The sequence below is a fragment of the Egretta garzetta genome, unplaced genomic scaffold (assembly GCF_000687185.1).
Source record: "Egretta garzetta isolate BGI_Z169 unplaced genomic scaffold, ASM68718v1 scaffold709, whole genome shotgun sequence".
Classification (NCBI taxonomy): domain Eukaryota; kingdom Metazoa; phylum Chordata; class Aves; order Pelecaniformes; family Ardeidae; genus Egretta; species Egretta garzetta.
In genome coordinates this window covers 202,838-215,853 of record NW_009260807.1, presented here as the reverse complement: position 1 = coordinate 215,853, position 13,016 = coordinate 202,838, and the positions used below count along the sequence as shown (strand labels likewise).

Here is a 13,016-nt window from a genome sequence, read left to right as displayed (position 1 = left end):
CTTACTTTAGCTCCAAGTATTCACTGCCGATCAGCAGTTTCCCTACTTGTTGCCTGCATTGACTGTGGTATTTGTATCAAAGTTAGCATAAACATAAATAAATATTATTCTCTTAACACTGTAAAAACAAAAGGCAAAACATAGAATGGCATGTAAGTAGTATTGGACTTGCAGCACTTTTGAAACTTTACAAATAAAAATTGCTGCTTTATTACCTTTCTTCATGTCATTTGAGGTAATATGTGCTGAGTCCTTCCAGCAGCACTGTTCCTATTAAAAGCTGAGATTCTGTGGAACAGTTGGAGAGGAGGGTTTTACAGAGATCTTGAGAATGCTTTCCCTGATAACTCTGAACATTCAAGCAGTGAAATAAATAGGAGATTAATGGTGTTATATAGTACTAAATTGGCGAAAAGTGATTTGTTTGCAGCTGCACAGAGAAGGTGATAACTGAATACACTTTCCCTAGACTCAAGAAAACATATTTACAATTATATTCACGATCTTACACTTTTATTACCTTTTCCATTATCAGGTATGCTATGTTGATCATGGCTTCAGTGAGTTTGTTGAAAGCAACAGTGTGTACAAACTACAGAAACAGTTCCATTCACTTCCATTTCAAGCTGCAAAATGTAAACTGGCAGGTAAGAGAAGGCCAGTGTTGACTCTACAGCTCGCTGTTGCACAATTTATGGATTGAAGCATCTCAGCCTGGGAGTTTTGATTCTTGTTTGTAATAATCCTATGTATGTTAGATTTTGTCCAAGACAGACAGTATAAGCAGACACAGGTATGCATGGAAAGAAGGAAAAAGAAGGAAGGAAGGTTGTGAAGGAGGGGTTTATAAAGAAACCTTGAGATTAGAAGACCTTGATATCCAGTACGTCTGTAACGCAGCCTAGTTGTTTCTGCACTTAGCTTCAATGTCTTTGTCCCTTTAATATATGCGAGCCTAAAGAAATATAAGGAAACATTTACTGTTGTGTGAAGCAATTAACTAGCACAACCCCTTTTTCCACAAATGAGACGCATCTGTTGTGGCCAGGTTGGGCAATATTCCTAAACATGATCCTATTTAGTTATTTTAAAGTGATCCTTCCCATTTCAGTACTTGCAGACTTTCCTAGACTCTACTAGAAATCACTTACTTTCCTAAAACTGGTAGGCATTTCTAACTTCAAAAATATATTATTTTAAATATATAAAATTGTCATGAATGAACTTTTTTTTTGTTTGGTTGGTTTTCTTAATACTTGGTTGCACTCCTTTTTTCTCTACACATTTGCCTTGACTCTTTCTGAAGAGGATCTTTGTTGTTGTTGTAATTTTTTTCCCCCTGAAGGCAGCTTTCTGTGTTAAAAAGATGGAAATTAAGCAGAATGCAAGTAGGGGTGCAGTACAACTTTTCTGCTACATCCTGATTCTTGGAAAGATTTCTGTTGTGAACACAGACCTGGTTATTATTTTTCCCTTCAAATACAGTGATAGATAAAAAGTATGGTGTGTCTTACAGGACTGGAAGTCTTCTGTGATGATCCTGTACTAGTAAAAACTGTGGAATTGCAGACATGCTCCAAGATATTTGCTGTGGAAATACTGGAGAAGAGTGATATTCCACTTCTTGTTCTCTATGACACTTCCGGAGAAGACGATATCAACATCAATGCTACTTGTCTGAAGGCATTGTATGACAAGTCACTTGAACTGCACCTACAGGTACCATTTTCCTGTTTCCTTCTTAATGCATTAAAAATCATTGACTGCTAAGGTCTTGGATGGACAAACTGCTAAGGTCTTGGATGGACAAAAAACAGTACTCAGAAATTCGCTAACTTTGTGTTTCTGGGTTTTTTTTTTTCTCCTTTCTTGTCAAAATTTTACTGTTGCAGGTAGATGCACTATATAAGAATGTTAGAGTAACCAGTGTTTTCTCTGATGGAAGCCTGTATTGCCAAGTGCCATCTAAAGGCTTGTCTAGACTTTCTGAAATCTTGCAGAAACTAGAAGACTACTTCCACCACAAGGTAGGTTCTATGGCAAGAGAAGTGGTGACATTGTGTAGCCTTTCTTCAGAGTGACCAATCATTCTCATTGCACGTAAGTTCAAGTTTCTGAGGTAGCCAAACACTATTCAAAAAGGTTATGCATTCTCTTCTTAGTTTTTTGGAGTGCATCCTTCAGCGTGAAAAGTGTCTTTTGATGCATTCTTGTTCACAAGTTGTCTCTAAGGCTTTAGTAACTACTTACAGCTTTCCTTGAATAGTTAGAACAGTAACAATATGGGTCATAATGGGAAGCTTTCAATGGAAACTGCACCAGATTGGTAGAAAGGCTGTAGAGATACTGCTGTTTGGTTTTTTTTTTTCTTCTGGAAGCTTTACTTACATGATGGAGCTGAGGTGCGTAAACAGCCTGGCCCACAGCACACCCTGCAAGGTGACAATAAAAGCAGTGTACTAAGGTCTGTTCTTTTTAGCATGGCTTCCTTGGAGATTCGATAGCTTTGATCTGATCTGCTGCACATCATGTCCTTGTACCCTTAGCTTTTTAATGTTGTGGCAAATTGCAGCTAAAACTGATGTATAGGGAGACGTCTTAACATTGCTTTAAAATAGGCATGTGGCAGAGAAGTCTGACATTCTACTGGCCATTTACAGACACATGCAACAACCCTTACTCAAGGGAATTTATACAAAAGAGAAGAAGTCTTAAGAGAATCTAATTTGTTCAACATTCAACTGAGCCTTAGAGAATCAAACCAGGAAATACAGATCCTTGAAGGTCCTGTTAAAATGGCTGCTTGTGAAACTACTCTGTCAAAGTGTTTTTAGGTGTAGAAGTTGAGCTTTAGACCTGTTCTGGAACACACAACATCTGGAAATACTTTATATTGAACATGTCTCAGGTATCAAGATCCAGTTTCAAGCAAGCTAAACACTGAAGGAAGGCATATAGAACCCTGAAAGGTTTAGTGACACAAAGGCTGGCAGCCACACAGGTATTCAGGTGTTTCAAAAATTCAGATTTTCTGGACAGAATGTGTGTTAGGTTCTTGTTGCTATCAAAGAGAGACCTTGACATTCAGAATCTTTTAGCATCAATCCGTATATGGTGGTAAAAGAAGCGATCTTGACTTTGCAGCTTATCTTGAGTGTTTTTATTTTGCCTGAGAATTTAAACAAACTAAGGTGTTGATGAGTCTTCAAATGGAGTTTCTTCATGCATTTTATAGTGTAGCCATTGTCTTGTGATGTTATTTGGGATTGTCATGGTGAATGCCACCCACATGAGACTTCCATTTGAGTCAGTAGTAAATTTCATTTATTAAATATCTCAACAAATTATGTGTTCTAGAATGTAGGTTTAGGAGCTTCTTCCGTTGTCTGTCACAGCTCTAAACTTCATAAACTGCTCTTGCTTTTCAGAATATTAAAGTAATGGTCAGTGATTTCATATTCTGTGTTTCAAAACATGGCTTTTTTCCCCGGCACTTTATATTCTGTTGTTTTCCCTGTAAGATATACAGCCTGGAATTAAAGCTTTACTGATTGGGGAAGCTTAAAACAACACGATAACAAATGCTTCTGAGGCTGGAAAGAGACTTTATATTGAAACAGAGTTTTTGCTTCTCAGAACTGTTTATTCCATGTGTGGCTTTTTAAATGGTTAGTTGAGTGCCAGATAGCAATAGCTCCATGCTTTTTAACTTCTGTCTTTATATTTGCAGCAGACACCTGAGTTTAACGTATCACTACCTTTCTGTGGCAAAATCTGCTTGTTTCCTTCCAAAGGAAAATGGGCACGTGTAGAGGTAAGAAGTATTCAAAGGACAGCTACAGTTTTCCCCCGCAGAAATGTCTTTTCTTTTTGTTTAGCTAAATCTGAAGGCTTAGTTTCTGTGAAACTTACTACAGTGTATGTCTCACTGTCGTGTTTTAACCTCAAAATGATGCTCTTGCTTTCTTCTTTCAGATAAGAATTATTCACACTAGACGGGCACTTGATGTGCAGTTCATGGATACTGGAACAGTTGCAACTGTAAAAGTATCAGAGCTTAGAGAAATCCCACCACAATTCCTTAGAGAAGTAATTGCAATACCTCCTCAGGTATAAAGACATGTTAAAGCTAACCTATGCTAGATCTCTTGGCAGGTTTGTAGTGCTGCTACAAGGTTTATGTAATGAACTTTTGCTTTGTTTAATAGCATTCAACGTTGGAGTGTATTTCATTGTGCATCTTTGCCTGAAATAAATGTAATATATATGTAGTCCTATGTATTGACAGGATGTTGTGTATGTGTAATGGTACTGGTTTTGCATGTTCCTCTGTCTCTTTCTGTTTTTCATACATTATTGAATCGATCAGCATTAGTGAAGTTTCTGTGAATAGGAACTTGTGGACTAGTTTCGATATTACTAAATTACATCCTGTATACTTAATTCTGTTCTTAGGCTATAAAATGCTGCCTAGCAGATCTGCCTCCTAACACTGGCATGTGGACTCCAGATGCCGTGCTGTGGCTGAGAGACGCTGTAATGAATTGTCCTGAATTTAGCATGAAGGTAAACACTCAAAATGCCTGTGTGACTTGAAATCCATAGGTGTGTGGAAAGAGCATTGAAAGAACAACTCTAGAAGCTTAACCACTCATCAAGTTGATTTTTGTTGTAGAAGTTTAAAAGTCTGTAGCCAGCTCTTGGGACATAAATTCTATACAAAGGCCTTTTCTTAGGACATTTGGCATAAAACTTACTTGCAGAAGTCAGTTAGAAGCTTCTCTTTTCTGCCTAAGAATTTAGCAACTTTCACATTAGCCTTTCACATTTTGCTGTCCCAATCCAAATATGCAGCTAGAGTTATTCTACCAGCTGGTAAGAAAGAAAGAGTTGTTAATGTTTCGCCGCATAAAAAGATACAACTGTTGAGTTAATCTTAAATTATTTTTATGCCTCTTATGCGCATAGCTTTTTCTCCTTCTGATCTTGGAAAGCAGCTTTATTTTTTGTTTGCTTTTTCTAATCCAGTGTGATTTAGTATATGTTATTGGATACTTAGAATTGCTCTTATCTTTGAGATACAATTATTTCCACTTGGAATGTATCCTATCCAATTTAATTAACTGAAAACACCATCTAAATGAAATGTATTACTAGCTACAGACTAAACAAAGCTAATTTCCTCTTAAAATTCTGATTCCAGATACTGCCACAGCACTTTTTTTGTAGCTTTCCTTTACCTTTTTGCTTGCTTTAACACTGGAGACTGTATAATTGAAACATAGCTCCTCTAGTCTGGGACTGCTGCATCTGGCTTTTCTAAACATCCTCTTTCAAGGTAGTTTGTTTGGTAATGATTTTTGCTTGATTAAATAAGAGACGACAGATGTGTGCTTCAGTTGTGGGAAGTTTTTTGTCCTGGCTAGGAAAATCAATGGAAGAATCTGTAAAGAAATGTTATATACTTTGTCAAGTTAAAATTTCAGTGCTTTACTGTCAATAATGCTAGTGTATCTGATGTTGAATAGGGCCTAGTTTTATGTCAGTGCTTGAAAATTATGCATGATACAAACCTGGAAGCTTTTTTCATCTTTATTTTTTTCTCATCCTTAATGTAATGGCCTTCATCTTAATTTACTGGGCTTCATCTCCCATAATGACAGGAAGAGAATTTTGAGGGATTAAGTGTTAATATTTAATAGCATTAATTAGTTGTTTAGATCTGTATGGACACTGGCTACTGTTCTCCTGAGAGCTAGAATGCTAGAATTGTACACTCAGTACTGAGATTGAACCTGATGAGCAGAGCAAAACTCCATTCAAGCCTTGCATTTCCTTTACATTAGTGGAATAGCTGCAAATGCTCTTTTTAGCTGCTCTGAGTTGCTTACTATCTAACAACGTCATTAACGTATTTGAGATAACCTTGAAAATACTTCTGTGCATATAGAATGCAATGAACTGTTGCTGCTTTTCTGTTAAAGTCTTCTGTACAAAATCAGATATGCATTTAATAGTTATTAACTGTGAGTTAAACTGTATTTTGTTTTCCAAGGTGGTTAAACAGGATGGTTCAAAGGGAATTGCACACGTTTACTTGTTTGCTCCAGAGAATTTCCCAGACATGGATCATAGCATCAATCGACAGATCAAAAATGCAGACTTGTGGAAGCATCAGAAGGATGTTTTCTTGAGTGTTACACCCAGTGGGACTAGCTCCACAAAAATGACGAGTGATGGTGTTTCAGCTCTACGGTTAACTAGTGGAAGGCTAGAGAAGAATTTCTCTGATTCAGCCAGAGAACCCAGCAGTGCGGTGTCTACCATTGATATGCCTCCACCTCTACCCTTGTCCAAGGCTGGTGAGCTCATGGATGTCTATGTCTCAGTGGCCTGCCATCCAGGTCACTTCATTGTCCAGCCTTGGAAAGAGCTACATAATCTGGAAGCCCTAATGGAAGAAATGATCTTGTACTATAGCAGGGCAGAAGAGAAACCTGTGAACCTTGAAAAAAACAAGCTGTATGCAGCTAAAATTGAAAATCAGTAAGTAGATGCTTAAATTAAAAACAACATCTTTGAAGGCAAGCTTAGCTCTGCTAAGCTTGGCAAGCCAGCTCTGCTTTGTCTGCATTCTTAACAAGGTGGCAGATGTCCAATGATATCTGAGAGATTAAGGGGGTAAATGAGGTTGCAGCCTCTTCATGCTTCCAGACTGCAGTTGGAAGAGTTGACTTCTATTCAGGTAATACCAGATCTGGGAAGCCTGAGCTATGTTGGTGAAGGTCTTTTAGTCATTATTGTTTTTCTGGTGCCTTGACAGTGTATGAATACAAATTCAAATTGTCTGTTCTTGTTCTCCCCCCTTTTAGGTGGTACAGGGTCGTAATAAAAGGAATTCTTAGAAACGGGTTTTTGTCGGTGTATGAGCTGGACTATGGTAAACATGAGTTTGTCAGCATAGAGAAAGTACAGCCACTCATGGATACGTTTAGAAAACTACCTTTCCAAGCCATCACAGCTCAACTTGCAGGTAGGTAGTAAGCATTTACAATTTTTTTTGTTAAAGTCTTACAATAATGGGGATGCCAAATGAACTGAAATGTAAAGTGGACAAAGCCAAAAGCTAAAGTAAGCATGTACCTGCTTGTAAAAACAAGCATGCATGCATGTTTATGTCATCAAAGTACCTCTATTTTTCTTCTTGACATAGATAGTGATAGTTCTGTTTTATTATTTGTTTATTTTAACGCAGCACTTTTAGTTAACATGTATAAAACTGAAGATGACTTAAATGTTCCCAGCAGCTGCCTTTCATTGTTATAAATATTTATCATTTAATGTGTGTGACATCTAACATGCCAAGGACCCAGGGAAATCAAAACTAAATGTTTTTTTGATCCTTAAGTATAACCCATTACAGAAGTGTAAAAGTTATATGTGTTGATAATCTACATAAAGTTAGGAACTAGACACTGAGTTTCTGGAGAAGTTTTTCTTACATCTGTTGCCCCTATTGTAATTTACTGTTTTCCAAATTTACAGTGCGTATTTGGAATCCAGAGTTGCCCGAAATATATTGGTGTTCTCAAACAAACAAAAAAACTCCATGGGGGGGTGGGGGCTTTCAACAGACTTAAGTAAGATTAATTGCCTTGAGAATATGGGGCATAGAGAATCTATACACATCTAATAGCATGAAAAAAAAAAAAAGTTAATCTCTCCTTGCTGTCTTTTCTTTCCTTTTCCAAATTTTTCTTTCATTTCTGCATTGCTTTCAGATGTATGCTTCTCTTCTTACTCAGTTGCTGCTTTCTGCTGCTGTTTGGTCAGCACTAGTCTAGACTTCCGTTACAGAATATGCGACAGGCCACAGCACTGGTGCTGTGATCCTAGGTTGCCTTCTGTGGATCTGCTTTCCTGCGTAGCCTCGGTGTGACCTTGGGGGTTGCTTTAAACTAGTGATGATGGATGTGTTACCGACAGGCTGGGGTCCTAGGAGTGCAGTGCTGAAATGAAGCTGATGTCTAGCTGTGTCTGTCTACTGGGGTAGTACAGGATCCAGCTGAGCGAGCCTGCAAGCCATCCAATTTTCCTGCTTCACAGAATCCCAGGTAGCTAGTTAAGTTGGCCTCTGAGCTTCTTCATATTGTCAAAGCAGGCCAGCTGAGCCTGGAAGACCGGTAACTATTGTCTTGCTATTCTTCCACTTTTCTCTCTGTTTTTTTCATGTCTGCTACCTCTCAGTCTCTGGTCTATTTCCTTGTAAAATCCCCTTTGCTTTGTTTGCTTCCCACCACCCTTTCCTAGCATTAATTACCCTTTCTTAACTGTTGTTGAACTGTTGACTTCTCATTCCTTCTGTATCCTGCAAGGAGCTGTGTTCCTGAGTTGTCCTGTCCTATCAGCAGCAAGCTGCTGCTAGTAGTAAAAGCAAAGTGTTGTCACCTTGCTGTTTTGCTTCTTTTATCCATAAGTAGCTGTTTGTGTATTCATGCATGATATTTGAGCCCTTGTGTCGAGATGCTGTACAGCAGCAGTGGTCTGGGGAGACTAAATGCCAAGTTGGCAGGAGCCACTTATTTCCTGGTGGATTACAGCCATATTCAAAAACCTGTTTGGGTTCTGGCATCGCAGCCCTGAGCAGACATGACTTTGTGGGGTGCTGCTCTCAAAAAAATAGCAGCAGTTACGAGGCATTTAGGCGGCATTTCTCTTCGTTTCTGCTCTCTGCACATCTAGTTAGGGACTTGAAGGTTTGGCAGATGTTTTAGTAGCTGATGCTGTTTGGAGATGAAAATTTAATCTAAAGCAGGGCCAACAGGACAAGTAATTTCAGGCAAAAGACAGAGAAATAGTTTCTTTTGAAAGGATCTTTAGTTCCCTTTTTGTCTTGTTTCTTAATATGCCGTGATCATGATATACTGTAGATTACTCAGTGAGTCAGTGCATTTGCTTTTCACTTTTGCAAACTTGTCCATGCCTTTAGACTTCAAGAAAAAATACATGTCCTAGTCCTAAGCTTGTTTGTGTGGGAACTGAGTGTATGTGTGTTTCTTTATTCTAGAGTTAGGCTGCGTTCAGTAGCACGTGAACATCTGTTTTCTCAAGTATTTGAACTCCCCACACTTCTGTATAAACATAATCATTCAGATTGGTCTAGTCTATAAATGACCTTCCATTTTACTTTACATTTGTCCTAGGAGTGAGAAGCCAGCAGTGGTCAGAAGAGGCATCAATAGTGTTTCGGAATCTTGTGGAGAAGAAACCCTTGGTGGCACAGATAGAGGCAGTTAATGAAAGCACTAACTCTTGGGATCGAAAAATAGTGACATTTCTTGTGGACACATCTCTTCCAGATACTGATATATGGATTCATGATTTTGTGTCTCAAAGTCTTGTGGAATTTTCAAAGGATGATTAATCCCCACCTCTGAAATGTAGCAGCTCAGATTCTTTAGCAATAAAATTAGTAACAGGCTTTGAAAAGAAATATAACTACTACATGGCCTTGGAGACATGAAGGTGATAAAATTAAAAAATCTGTGTTCTGTGAAAAGGGTTTGTTTAACAACTTTGGGTTCTGTTGACTTCAGTTGACTTCCTGAAAATTTGCACTTTGTTTACCATTGTAATGCTAGAATGTTTGGGTGAAAATATTAGAAGAGTTATTTATCAATAAACAATGTTGACTTTCATTCATGTGATCTTTCCCTGATTTTGGAAGGCTTTTTATCTCATACCTATTAGTCAGAGCCATTACTGGGTACTTCTCCCTTTAACTAGCATTTTTATTACTTGGAAAGCATGGAAGCAGTCCTCAATACTTCTGAATTTAGTGTCAGAGACATGCATTATTGGTGGGTTTTTCCCCCTTCCTTAGCTTCCTAAGAGCTGAATAGTTGAAAGTGCCTTGCTTAGGAGACTGCATTTGTGGGGCTTAACTATCCCAGAAGGGTATGCACTTTGTGTGCTTACTAGCCTGCTTGCTGTTCTTTAGCAAGGCTACCACTTTTCTGAATTCCCCACTCCCCTTCTCACCCCAACCCCTGACCAGTTGCTAAATTCAAGGCATTCCTTCCCCTCTTTTTTGATAGCTCATTTTCATGGATGCTTCTGAGAAACTTTCAAGGACTGCTGCTCCCTGGAGACAGGAGTGAGCCATGTCCTATAAGCTCATGGATCGGTGCTTAAAGTCCTCTGAACACTATATTTTTGGCCTACTTTAGAGCCGACTTTATTTTTGGCCTTAGAAATATTTAGAGAAGGTGTAGAGATGATTATATTTCATAGTCTGCTGCCTGGATTTGAGTTTGCTTGCCATAGTCCCTTAAGATTGTTAAATGCAGTATGAAAGCTTTCCACAGTGAATGCCAGCAGAAGGGATTTTTCTGCTGTGCATAGCTATTATGATCTTTCTAGTAATAGAAATTCCACCGGCATGCTGTCTGCATGGGTAAAGGAGACTGGAGAGAAAGGGAACCCTGACTGGAAAGGTGCAGTGCGTATGGAACATTAGGATGGGAGAAACAACATGCATGCAAGCATTCTGAGTAAACAAGCTGTTTAAGCACGTAAGACTTACATTTGCACCCTCTTAGTCTAATTCCGGTGTGGTTCTGGAGAAGGTCTGAGCAAGGAGTCCTCTCGGAAGCCTGGTGAGTGTCTCTGCCTGGACTGTACACAGGGTGTAAGCAGAGCCCTTAGGAATAGCCGGGCAGCGGGACATGAACAGACTGCTAATCTAATGCAAATTGCTAGTTAACATGGTCCTGTCCGTATTGAAGTATGCTGAGGTGAGACTTTTAAGTGTCCCTATTGAAAGAGAAGTTACGTTAATGCCTGAGATACTAATATTTTTCCATATTAACCAATTTCTCCCTCCTCAGCTGCCACAGCAGAGAAGGTGAAGAATGCATGTGAAGGAATCAATGTGATGATGAACTGCTGTAGGATAAAGTTCCATGCAGAAGTTTCCTTCTGTGCAGGACTGCTTCTGAGCCTGAAAATCTGAATGGTGCAGGGCATTAGGGTGAGACAAGCACTTTCCTGAGCTCCTGAAGAGAGTGAGAGTTTTCCTGTGTGTCTAAGAGCGTATGCCACCTTCATCTGCAATCTTGCAAAGTTTGATGGCTTGTTCATTGATAATTCTAATGGCACAGGGCGATTTGCTGGAACTGTTTTGAAACTTGTCTGGTTGTGTGAGGAATGCCCGTGCTGTGTTTGCATCCTTCGAGGCTTGGGGATCTGCTGTTGGCCAGTAGTTGGTTTGTGCCTGTGCACTGATGGAGCGGGCTTTGGGACTCTGCACTTGCAGTGTTAGGGAGTAGAGCCTGGCACGTGTTCAAGAGACTCCAGACGCTTTTTGAGCTGGTTGTCTGCTCTTTCTGGCGTATGCCTCACCCTCTCCTTGGTTGTTGGTGGCTGCTCCAGGGTCTAAATAAGCCCAGATCAGAAGCAAGAACAATATTCATGCAGTCTTACGTGTTTGCAGAGCTCAGTACCAGAGTTCACGCAGGCTGCTTTGTGTGTTGGTAAAACAGAGTGCAGCCGAACTGACTGGCAAACCTAAGAGCACCACTCTCCACCCGGTGAATCATTTTATGCATGCATTGAGCATGCACCCAGGCCAAAGTTACACAAGGCTGTGTTCAGTTCGTGCACTGTATCCAGAAGCTGCACTGATGTCTCCCCGCCTTCATCCCCCCTGTACAGTACCACCCCTGCCTTTAAGCAGATCCATTACCAGTCCATTACCCTACACATACTCTGCTGTTAACTTACTTACCTACTGTCTCCTACCTATGCTCTCTGTGATTTCAGTTGCAGAGCTATGATTTTAGAATCATAAAGTCGAGTCGTTTAGGTTGGAAAAGACCTGTAAATCATGAAGTCCAAGCATTAACCAAACCCTGCCTTCCCACCACTAAACCATGTCCCTAAGCACTTTGTCTACCTTTCTTTTAAGTACCTCCAGGGATGGGGACTTGACCACCTCCCTGGGCAGCCCATTCCAGAGCCTGACAACCCTTTCAGTGAAAAAATTTTTCCTAATGTCCAACCTAAACCTGCCCTGGCACAACTTCAGACCATTTCCCCTCGTCCTATCATCTGTTACGAGGGAGAAGAGGCCGACTCCCCCCTCGCTACCCCCTCCCATCAGGCAGTTGTAGAGGGCGATAAGGTCTCCCCTCTGCCTCCTCTTCTCCAGGCTCAACAACCCCAGTTCCCTCAGCAGCTCCTCATCAGACTTTTGCTCCAGACCCCTAACCAGCTTTGTGGCTCTCCTCTGGACATGTTCCAGTAAGGCAACGTTTTTCCTGTACTGAGGGGCCCAAAACTGAACCCAGCATTCAAGGGGCGGCCTCACCAGTGCCGAGTACAGGGGCACAATCACTACCCCTGCATTTAATGTTACTTGTCTTTGACCACACTGACCAGCCTGTAAGATTCTCTGGTGTATTTGCTAACTGACCTGCTAGCGTTATTTGACTGCATGTTGTGCTCTGGCTTTGAAAAACATGCAGCAGGTGTTGGCTGCACACAACGTTGAACACTTTGAGTTTGTGGAAGTTCCTGATCCATGAAGTAGTTAGCATAATTGGTAACTAGTAGCTAGCCTGCTGCCCTTAGGAGGCATTAGACCTGCCTGCTCTGTGCAAGTTGTTAGTTCACACATAATGCTGTGTGGTTTTTTTCCTTTAGTTTTTCAGCAGTCTGGGGTTTGTAGTGAATGGTTTCTCTATTTTGATGAATGCATGGCACCTCATCAGGGGTGCTTGTCTGCATCAAGCAGGTGGTGGAGTTCCTGTTCCGCGTGCTGATGGCCACTAGAAAGGCCTCCACAGGAATCCTGCGTAGAGTTCTGGGCACTATCCTACAAGAAAGATGTGGATTAATTACAGAGAATCCAGATGAAAGCAAGAACAGTGAAAAGTCTAGAAAACCTGGCTTAAAGAGAAGGATTTGTAGTTAGTCTGGATAGGAGAAGGCTAAGGAGGGGCACACTTTCAAAA

The 13,016-nt window shown here is 40.3% G+C and overlaps 2 protein-coding genes across 3 annotated transcripts in view; both read left to right on the top strand.

Annotated features, from left to right (window-relative positions):
• TDRD7 (tudor domain containing 7) overlaps positions 1-9,662 on the top strand; it is a 33,375-nt gene extending 23,713 nt beyond the window's left edge. Inside the window, exons 7-15 of one of the 2 annotated variants that reach the window (XM_035902294.1) lie at positions 536-647; positions 1,517-1,719; positions 1,893-2,027; positions 3,734-3,814; positions 3,976-4,110; positions 4,456-4,566; positions 6,056-6,546; positions 6,873-7,033; positions 9,204-9,662. In XM_035902294.1, the coding sequence (XP_035758187.1) occupies positions 536-647; positions 1,517-1,719; positions 1,893-2,027; positions 3,734-3,814; positions 3,976-4,110; positions 4,456-4,566; positions 6,056-6,546; positions 6,873-7,033; positions 9,204-9,424 (1,650 nt within the window). In that variant the 3' untranslated portion in view covers positions 9,425-9,662. Of the gene's footprint in view, positions 1-535; positions 648-1,516; positions 1,720-1,892; positions 2,028-3,730; positions 3,815-3,975; positions 4,111-4,455; positions 4,567-6,055; positions 6,547-6,872; positions 7,034-9,203 lie in introns of both variants that reach the window. The other variant, XM_035902293.1, reaches the window with a different exon arrangement.
• The window catches only part of TMOD1 (tropomodulin 1), a 38,559-nt gene continuing 32,500 nt past the window's right edge, over positions 6,958-13,016 (top strand). Inside the window, exon 1 of the mRNA XM_035902298.1 lies at positions 6,958-7,033. The gene's annotated coding sequence lies outside the window, so the exon portion shown is untranslated. The remainder of the gene's footprint in view (positions 7,034-13,016) is intronic.